General features: G+C 41.3%; 1 protein-coding gene across 1 annotated transcript in view; it reads right to left on the bottom strand.

Annotated features, from left to right (window-relative positions):
• The window catches only part of galnt14 (UDP-N-acetyl-alpha-D-galactosamine:polypeptide N-acetylgalactosaminyltransferase 14 (GalNAc-T14)), a 99,027-nt gene that overhangs the window by 21,282 nt on the left and 67,246 nt on the right, over positions 1–10,499 (bottom strand). The window contains exon 3 of the mRNA XM_029425823.1: positions 2,476–2,543. Within this exon, the coding sequence (XP_029281683.1) occupies positions 2,476–2,543 (68 nt within the window). The remainder of the gene's footprint in view (positions 1–2,475; positions 2,544–10,499) is intronic.

Raw genomic sequence — 10,499 nt, forward strand, 5'->3', positions numbered from 1 at the left:
GTGGTGATATCATCATGTTGGGTTGATAATGTTTTCCTGAGATCCAATATATTCCCAATATATACTCTTACATCCGCTGCTACTGCTCCCTGTACGATTGTGATATGAAAAGAACAAATCTAAAAAAAATATTAATGAAAATAAACCTTCAGACTGTGTCAAAGTTTCTTGGCTCTGAATGACCTCCATCAGAGCCCTTTGACCCTGAAGTGACGCCTGACCGCCCTCCTCTCCAGTCAACTTGTGGGAAACTGTGAGCGAGAAAATACTTGTTTCACCCAGATACAACAATAAATAAATGAATTGTATCCGTCTAAATATATTTTGCATAAAATTAAGTGTTAAAAATCAGTTTAAGGCAGGCGGCAAACTCCACGTCTGAAAAGTGAAGCCAATGCAGAAGAGCCTTAAACCTGCATTCTCTCTAATGGCCAGCAGGGGGCGACTCCTCTGGTCCGTTTGTATAGAAGTCTATGAGAAAATGATCTGACTTCTCATTTGATTTATTTCCTCCGTAAACATTTTTCTGATAGGTTTATGGTCTCAACCTGTAGTTTCAAGTCTTCTTCAATACAACATGTTTAGTTTGTAAATTATGATCACATTTAGAGTAAAATAGACGATAAAATAGGGTATGCTTTAGGGCGGGGCTAGTTTGGGATTGACAGGTCGCTACGACGGTGTTGTCTTTTTTTTTGTGTTTTTATCTTAGAAATGTAACTATTTCCCAGTGTGTTACAATTAAACATATAAATTAATTGTAAAATTTTGGTCGCCTAAAAAAAAATATTTATTTGAAAACCAAGATGGCGTCGGCCAAAACGCAAAACTTAAGGCTTCAAAACTGTAGTCCACAAACCAATGGGTGACGTCACAGTGACTTCACTTGTTCTCGTCTATGGTCTAAATTCAGTTCGAGTTAACACATTTGGAACATGGTGGGTGGTAAACAGGCACTGAAACTCATCTATCAACTGTGGGGCTACAAAAACAGGTTGGGAACATGTTGTTGCTCATCTTCTATTTTTGGTTGTTTACTTGCATGAATTAGTCTCCACTGCTGATTGCCCCTCTCCGCTGCTCCTGCGCATCTGTCTTGATCGTATCTTCATAGTCTAAATCCGGCAATATTTAGCCTTCATCACTTTGATTTTTCACTTCTCTACATGTGTGTGCCGCACCATCGGTCCTGATTGGCTCAACTCCGCAGGTGCCTTCGATAATGGGATGGAGAGATTGTGGAGAATCGTCAGCAGGTAGCGCCGAGCCTTTGTGTGCATGTTCTGCAAAGTTGGGTTTTCCTTACTCCAGTAATTGGTGTTGATGTTTTCTCTTCTCTGCTGAGATGGAAGTTTCTGTTTCTAGTCAATGTGTGTGAAAATAAATCCTAGTGTGGCGCTTTACCTATAGGGCTGTCAAAATAAATATATTTATTAATTCATCAACCTTGAATATAATTCTTAAATTCCTCAACATTTGTATGCTTTTTTCAATTATAATTGTTATTATTAATTAATTATTAAGTCACTTTAATTTCCAACTATAGATGCCAATAACAAAGTAGAGAAACAAACATTTTGATTTTAATAGTTTGGCATTTTGTCTTTTCTAGCGTTTTTTCTTGAATTCTACAGTTTTATATAGGATTTAAATTGCAATAACATTTGTATCATCTATCATTTAAAAAGAGTATTATTTTAATGATATAACTATAGTTTTAAAATAACACTTTAATACTTAATGAGTGATATCCAATGCATCTTTTTTGGTGTTATTATAAAACCTCTACTGACGCTACTCATTTGGCGTTCCCTTCCTGCAGAAGTTCCTCCACGTCAGAACTATTGAAGTGTTTTTTTACGCTTGGAGTCCATATCTGTGTGCAGCCAGCCCTGCAGTCTCATACCCTTTCTGGGAGATTGGCAGCGTGTTTACCTGCTAACTAGGATCGACTGGCTCATGCTTCCAATTTACGACGACAATAGAATTCATCAGTAAGAACACAGGCACGAACAATTCTGCGGTTTAAGAACACGCCATGAATCTTCTTTCTCAAGAACAAAGAAGGGAACATGTTGGTGATTGAGGCCCATTGTTTGGTCTTTTAATGTGATTTGTTGACTATAAGAAAAACAAAGAATATCTCAGTAATCTAAACGCCAGTAACTCTTTTCTTTGGTCCATTTCACCTGGACTTCGTGTCCAGAGGGAAACAGCTGCAAGGAGATACTGTTCACACGCAGCTCAGCTGTCTCCTCTTTGACCCAGAATGGAGGTCCCTTTTCATCTTCATTGTAATCCTGAAGCTGTGGACCCAGCTGCCGTGGACACATTCCTCACTATGACCTGTTATGTAGGTCTCATCTCTGTTATCTCTGACCTGGAAGAGACCTGGAATGTGTGTGTGTGTGTGTGTGTGTGTGTGTGTGTGTGTGTGTGTGTGTGTGTGTGTGTGTGTGTCCAGCTGCAGCTCACCGTCGTCACTGAAGTCGTCCACCAGGATTATGTCATGGATGAGATGAACTGGAGTCCTGTTCAACACACTGGAAAGGCAAAATAAAATATCAGTGTCACATATGCACAAACACAAGTACGCAGTCGAAGAAAAGACAAATGCCAACCTGAACACACACACACACACACACACACACACACACACACACACTCAGGTGCTTATGAATTCATCATGTACGCACTGCACGCCATATGAAATAACATATTGAAAATGTCAGCCCAAATTCCTGTTATGAAAATGTATGACGTGTCGCCCCTAAGAAACTATTTCATTAAAGTGGAAGATTGAAAAATAAAAAATTCATAACTTTCACTGAAAAGAAATACGAAAATGTGTTTTGTTCTGGGTGTTCTGCTCCATATTATTTCATTATTTCTGCTATTCAATACCCTCTGTTCTCATCATCCCTACAGGATAAGGCTCAGGAGGGAGGAAGGAAGGAAGGAGGAGGGGAAAGGTAGGTAGGAGGGAGCAGACAATGGATAGCATGGGAGAAATGACTGAGAGAGATGGAAGAAGATAGAGAGAAGGAATGACTGGAATGGAGTTTTGCAAAGAGAGACAAATGATGAGAGGGAAAATAGGAAGAAAGGGAGGAGGAAGGGTGTGATGGAGTAAAGATGGAAAACAATATGAAGAAAGAGGAAAGACCGAAGGAAAGGAAGAAGAGAAAAAAAGAAACTAGGAAACTACAGAGGGGGGTAAGAGAGGTGGAGAGAGGATGAGGAAAGGGAGGCAGAATAAAGGGAATAAGGAAAAGAAGGGAGTAAAGGAGGGAAGGAAGCATGAATGGAGGCCGACTGTTGGTTGATTGAGACGGAACAAAGGAAGGAAGTGTGTAACGAGAAAGATGGAGGGAATTCACTAGAGGTGAAAGTGAAGAAGGGAGAGAGGGATGGAGGGATGGAAGGAGTTCAAGCTGATAATGTAGGAGGAGGGGGTGTGGAGAGCAACTATGAGTCTCTGAGGCACCGGACCCCATCAGGAGGAGTGATGGATGCATGGAGGGGAGGTGCAGCAAGATGAAAGAGGGAGGAATAATAAAGGAGAGAGGGAGAGAGAGAAAGAGATGGCAGGCTAGTAAGGGAGACAAATAACCCTGGTTGTAACTCTCTCTCCGTCTGTGTAGTCGAGGGCCGATCAGGAGAGGTGGATTGATGGATGAGATGGAGAGGTGTAGTAGGGCAAGCAAATAAGGTAGAAGGGTGGAACCAAGATGTAGGGAGGGATACAGATTGAGAGATGAGGTGATCAATTACAAAGATAACAGTGTATTTTTCTCATTAGTTCACATTAAAGCCACTAATTATCTCTGTTAGGGCTGTGAAGAGGCAAGAATCTGATGATAGGATACGTATCATGATACAGAGGTTATGATTCAATACACCACAACACAGTAAGCCAGCTGATTTCAGGAAAACGGTCATAGTATAAAGAACACACCGCTATACGCATAAAATCTCTTTGGATGCAGCGAGGAAAGGTTAACCTGGAGTGCCAGGTGGTTTGTTTACTGAGAAGCAGTCAATGGAAACTGTTTGGAAAAGGGCACTTTAAAAAAATAAAACTTGGCAGTTGATTGGATGAACAATCAATCAATTAAACTCTTGCCTAGAGAGTCTGGAGAAGAGCAAAGCCTTTCAAAGATGAAATACTCTCCAGTTCAGATGCTATTGCATCATCTCACCTCTTTAGGAACCGCCATTGTTGTTTTGAACAAACAGTCGCCTCTCTGTGTCGTCTCACACACCTAAACCACACCTTAACCTCTTAGGTGGTAACCTCGGTAACACCATTGTTTGTATTGTTGTGAAAACAACACACTTCTCACTTCATGAGTAACTGTAACATGTTGTTAGCCACACTAGCAACGTGGCCCAATCGGTCCACCGCGTTGGTCCAGACCGAACAACTCAATAACGATTGGATGGATTGGCTCGATAAGACATTCATGAACCCCACTGACTTTGATTATCACAATACAGTAAGCCAGCTGGTTTCAGGAAAACTGTCATATTATAAAGAACACACTGCTATATGCATAAAATCTGAGTTAAAAAAAAGTTTACTTTTAAGCCTTTGGGCTCCTCGCTGTGTCAATTTACGTTGTTGCGTTGGAGTCAAATGGCTGAATACAGATTACAACACGGTCTACTCCACTGTCTGCCAAGAATCTTGTAAATTAATAATTGAGAATCATAAACATAACATTGTTATACACAAGTGAAGGGACGTCACGATACCAGACATTTAGTAGTCGATACCAATACCAGTGAAATTCCACAATCCTCGATTCTTTATACCACAGTAAAAACAAAACATTAGCTCCCACGTACTTCAACATACACCACTTTAAAAACGATTGCATACTGCTTTTTATTAGGAAGTTAAACAGGTCATAATTCCCGATCTAATATGTTTTTAATATTGCTGTAAAAAACATCTCCTTCAGACAACTGGATTTATTTAAGTTTCTCGCCAAAAACTACATTTACAAGACTATATTTGAACACATCATGATAATGTTTATAATTTAGCTCCACCCAATCATAATTTTTACTTAATGGAGCTTGAACATACCATAATGCAACTCTATGGAACCCTTCAGAGGCGTCCATAGTGACTTCACTGTGTCTCAAACACACGGTCTATCCTCCCGGGAACAACGGGACTCCTTTAATCTCGAGCCTTGACGGTACAGATGGTACACATGGTACAGATAGTACATACGGTACACATGGCACAGATGGTACACATAGTACACATGGTACACATGGCACAGATGGTACACATGGTACATATAGTACACATGGTACATATAGTACACATGGTACATATAGTACACATGGTACATATGGTACATATAGTACACATGGCACAGATGGTACATATAGTACACATGGTACAGATGGTACACATAGTACATATAGTACACATGGTACATATAGTACACATGGTACAGATGGTACACATGGTACATATAGTACACATGGTACATATAGTACATATAGTACACATGGTACATATAGTACACATGGTACATATAGTACATATGGCACAGATGGTACATATAGTACATATGGCACAGATGGTACATATAGTACACATTGCACAGATGGTACAGATGGCACACATGGTAAACATGGTAAACATGGCACAGATGGTACACATGATATACATGGCACAGATGGTACACATGGTACAGATGGTACACATGGTACAGATGGTACATATGGTACACATGACACAGATGATACACATGGTACATATGGTACACATGGTACAGATGGTACACATGATACACATGGTACAGATGGTACAGATGGTACACATGGTACAGATGGTACAGATGGCACAGATGGTACACATGGTACATATGGTACACATGGTACACATGGCACAGATGGTACATATAGTACACATGGCACATATGGTACAGATGGCACAGATGGTACACATGGTACATATGGTACACGGTAACATGCACAGATGGAAGAGAAGAGAAGTTAAGTGGTAGAAGGAGAAGAAGAAGAAGAAGAAGGAGAAGAAGAAGAAGAAGAAGGAGAAGAAGAAGAAGGAGAAGAAGAAGGACTTTCTGTGTGAATGTGCTGAACATCATCTGAGCCTCGTAATGATCTCTGTGTTTAGGAGTCTGTCATTAAATATCTGTCGTGTTGCTCTTTACAGGACGACTGATGGACGACACTGCTGTCAGTTCAACATGCAGCTCTTCTGTGGGATCCTCTGACGGGTTAAACATATGTTCCCCTCAACACCTGATGCTGAAGCGCTTGTGTAGAGGTGCAACACACCTGCACATCTCCTCGTCTCTTTAAAAACACTTTGCAACATAACGTCTGCTGAAACACTCCATGTGACCACAACAACAACATTTATATGAACATGTTCGGATTACATTGAGGTAAAGTTTAGTAAAAGATCATATGTTTAACTGTTGGTGCCAAACAGGTTGCTCGTCAGATGTTTGAACAAACAAATGATTCTCTGGTCGGACGAACTCTGTACTTTTACATTGTGTTGGTTATTTACTGCAGCTAAACCAGTTCTCTTCATCTGACACAACCTAATCACTCATCAATTTAAACTCCTTCCTCATCTTCACACCCATGTGTTTACATTTTGGCCATTTTATGCCACGATGACTTCACGTAGAGGTAAAAGTTCCAGGTGTTTTAAGCAGGTAAACAACATTATTTCGTCCACAGTGCAGGTGAGTGCAGGTGTGTTGTCCTGCAGTCAGGATGTGGTGCTTGGAACAAACGAGGAACATGAGAAAGTTGAAGTTGTCACGACGCTGCTGCAGTATCACAAAAGATAAATATTCCTTCTGATCGGAGATAAACTGGGACGAGAAAGAAAAGATTTGAGTGCCGACTCAAGAAAAATGCAATGAATTTATGTTTTATGTTTAAATAATAATGTACAAAATGAAGCAAAGGAATGAACAGAATACTTGCTGTGCAGTCAGAATCACACATTAGTTCAGTATTTGTTTTGAAACTACGCCACGAAGAAGCTAAATTTAGTGGAGAAGGGGGAGAGATTGTCACACATCCTGCAAATCTTCCAAACACCCACCGTCAAATTAAAAAGAGAGCGCCGTCACCCAGGAGGGCTTGCTGACTCTCTCCTGGGCGCGAACCCGAGAACGCTAAAAACAGCTAAAAGAGAAGAGACACGACGACTACAAAGCCGAGCAACGACTGAGCGGTTGTTATTAGAGAAGTGGTGTCAGACGAACAAAGGCAGAGACTTTCAGATGCCACAGAAGAGAGGATGCCTTTTTATTTTAACAACTCAGCTCCTCTGGCTCCTTGTTAGTGCGGCTGCGATCCCTCAGCGGAGCGGCTCCTGTTTTCCAGACTCTTCTGACTGTTTAAAAAACATGAGGCTGGAACTGCAGGGAGACGCTTCAGCCCCGTGCTGCTTATATATTCATGCTTTACAGTTCCACAACTCTGACTGCCTGTGTGTGTGTGTGTGTGTGTGTGTGTGTGTGTGTGTGTGTGTGTGTGTGTGTGTGTGTGTGCAGCAGCTGTGCTATGCCTAGGTATTTAAACTTGTGGATGCATTTTGCATGAATGTCTGTGTATGCATGTGTGTAGAATGTGTATATAGAAATATATAATTGATGCGGTTGTTTCATTATGGTAGTATCATACAAGGACTTGTATAATAACACATATATATATATAACCTGCACAGGTATTTTCAGGCATTTAATTAAAGATACTAGCACAGTGATGCGGTCTCTCTGCGCTCTCGCCTGTTCTCTTCCACCTCTTGTGGGATCCAGTTAGACGTCTTTCGTTTCTTCTCTTTCATATTGTTGTGTAAGTAAAACCTCTTTGAAGAAACTTCGCACACATGAGTAACCGTCATGAAAGAAATCCCATGAGGACGTTCTTCGATGGGATTCAGGGAAGGCAGACGCATCTGGTTCAAAGACGAGCCACGCTGCTGTATCACAGCAGAACCTGCCATACTAATATATATATATATATATATATATATATATATATATATATATGTGTGTGTGTGGTAGTAGATGTTTTCATACACTTTATGCACATGCTTTTGTACTTGCTGCTGTGATGTGAGGTACCTATCACTACGAGTAGGACTAGAAGAAATATTACTAAAGATACTTTCTTTACTTAATCCAGTAGTATCTGTACTAATACAGCTTTTGTACACTTAATATTACCTCTATCACTACTAACTACTAACACCAGCACAACTAATACTCTGACTATAAAGCTGCGACGATTAATCAACTAACGGTTAGTCGAGCAACGGGAAAATAACCGCCAACGTTTTTAATAATCGATGAATTTAAGTAATGTTTCATGCAAACGTTTCCAACGTGGAGATTTCCTGCTTTACTTTGTTTGTTTGATATTATAATAAAATGAATATCTTAACTCTACCTACCTACTAATACTGCCACTACAATAAGTACTAATAATAACTACTACATGGTAGTGAGACTATCGCTGCTGCAGTGTAAACCTCCATAACCTACAATGTTCCAGTTTTCCCGCTCAGGGATTGTTGAAGTCTCCTGATAAGGACGAGTTCTGTGGAGTTTTTTATATTCATGACAGGAACAAATGTAATTGGAAATGTTCACAGTACATGATCCTGTTTGTATGATGGAGCATGATTGATTGTTTGCTCCTGTTGTGTGTTTGCATTGGAGAGAGAGCAGGAAGGAGAGCGGGAGATAAGTGTCTGAACGAGTGAGCGCACAATACTAATACTAACGGGAGTAATACCACCATGTCCTTGTTCACACACCCACTCTGTCCTTCTCTCTGCATCTCTTTGTCTCTGTCTGTCTCCTCTCATCCGGTCGTGTCAGAGCACAGAGAGACCAGGATCCAAACTCAGACAAGGCTTTGAACAATAAAGCCGATGAAAGATCTGTCGCTGGGAACGATAAGGAGGGAGGATCAGTTCAGATCTCCGTCGCTTTCACACCCTTGTGTCTATTTCTGTCTCTCGATCAGCCGAACGGACTTGGGGTACGACAGTGGGTGGAGGGAGAGGAAGAGTGATGCTGACAGCGAAGGGAGATGAGAAAATGAAAGGCGAAGAAGAGAAGTAACAAATAAAGCACGTAAAGGGTCGAGGGTCAGTAGAAGCGAGAGAACACCAGAGACAAAGAGAGACTAATGTTGGACGGGAACAAATGTTTGGCTTGTTTGTCATTTCAATGCTTCAATGCTGTTTTAATAAGTGCATTTTATATAAGAACCTGGATGTTTCCTAAACATCGTACACACAATGTTTACTTTCTTTCACCAAATGTATTTCTGGACCGATAAAAAATTGTCTCTGAACGTCTCTGCAGTCGACATTTTTGCAACGAAACAAACATGAAAAGGTTTCTTCAGGTATTATCAGCGTGCCGGGTGGAGCTCGACACGGAGGAGTAGTCTGCTGTTTGTGCAGAGGAGTGAAAAGAAAGTGCCAGAAAAGTGATTTTGGAGAAGAGAGCCTGAGGAGACTCAGACTTCACATGTTGTCTTTTCTGCAGCGAGGGCTGGACGGAGACGTTAAAGCCCCTCCTGTTCAACGTGTGTTGTTTATGCCGCATATGTTAATGCGGAAAGAAGACTCATCTGTCAACACGCTGCTTTGTTGTTCCACTCCTTAGTGCTGAGTCGAGCACATTTAAGAGCAAACATTAGCATCGACACACACTGTGACAAAAGCTAAACCCAGTCCTTATATTCTCTGTGTCAGGACGCAGACATTGTACTCCGTATTTACTTCTTATTTTGCAGAAAGATGCAGCGAAACATGACGATGTAAAGCCACACAGCGGGACGAGTCGTATATATCTGTCGGGGTGAACTTGATCGTTTCTTGTCCTGGATTGACAGTTTTTCGACACCTGCCTTCCTGAATGTTTGCTGCTGTTGCTGCTCCGGAAACAGTTCTGTCTTTTAAAGACTTTCCTTTTTGATAAAGCTTATAGTTAGGGCTGGCTCAGGCTTGCCTTGGATCAGCCCCTACTTATGTTGCTATAGGCTTAGACTGCCGGGATACCGGGAAGCCTTTTTTGACATTTTCCTGGATTCATCCAAACTTTTCTCTTTTTCAACACAACATAATTTCTGTCAAATGTTGTGTTTGACTATGTTGTTTATCCTGTACACACGACATCTATTGCACGTCTGTCCGTCCTGGGAGAGGGATCCCTCCTCAGTTGCTCTCCCTGAGGTCTTACATTTTTCCCCTTTTAATTATGGGGTTTCTTTTGGGACATTTTTCCTTGTGAAGACGCGAGGGTCTAAGGACAGAGGGTCTAAGGACAGAGGGTCTAAGGACAGAGGGTCAAGGACAGAGGGTCTAAGGACAGAGGGTCTAAGGACAGAGGGTTTGTAAGGACAGAGGGTGTAAGGACAGAGGGTCTAAGGACAGAGGGTCTAAGGACAGAGGGTGTCGGAACTGC

This window comes from Cottoperca gobio, chromosome 24, assembly GCF_900634415.1.
Source record: "Cottoperca gobio chromosome 24, fCotGob3.1, whole genome shotgun sequence".
In the NCBI taxonomy this organism is placed as follows: domain Eukaryota; kingdom Metazoa; phylum Chordata; class Actinopteri; order Perciformes; family Bovichtidae; genus Cottoperca; species Cottoperca gobio.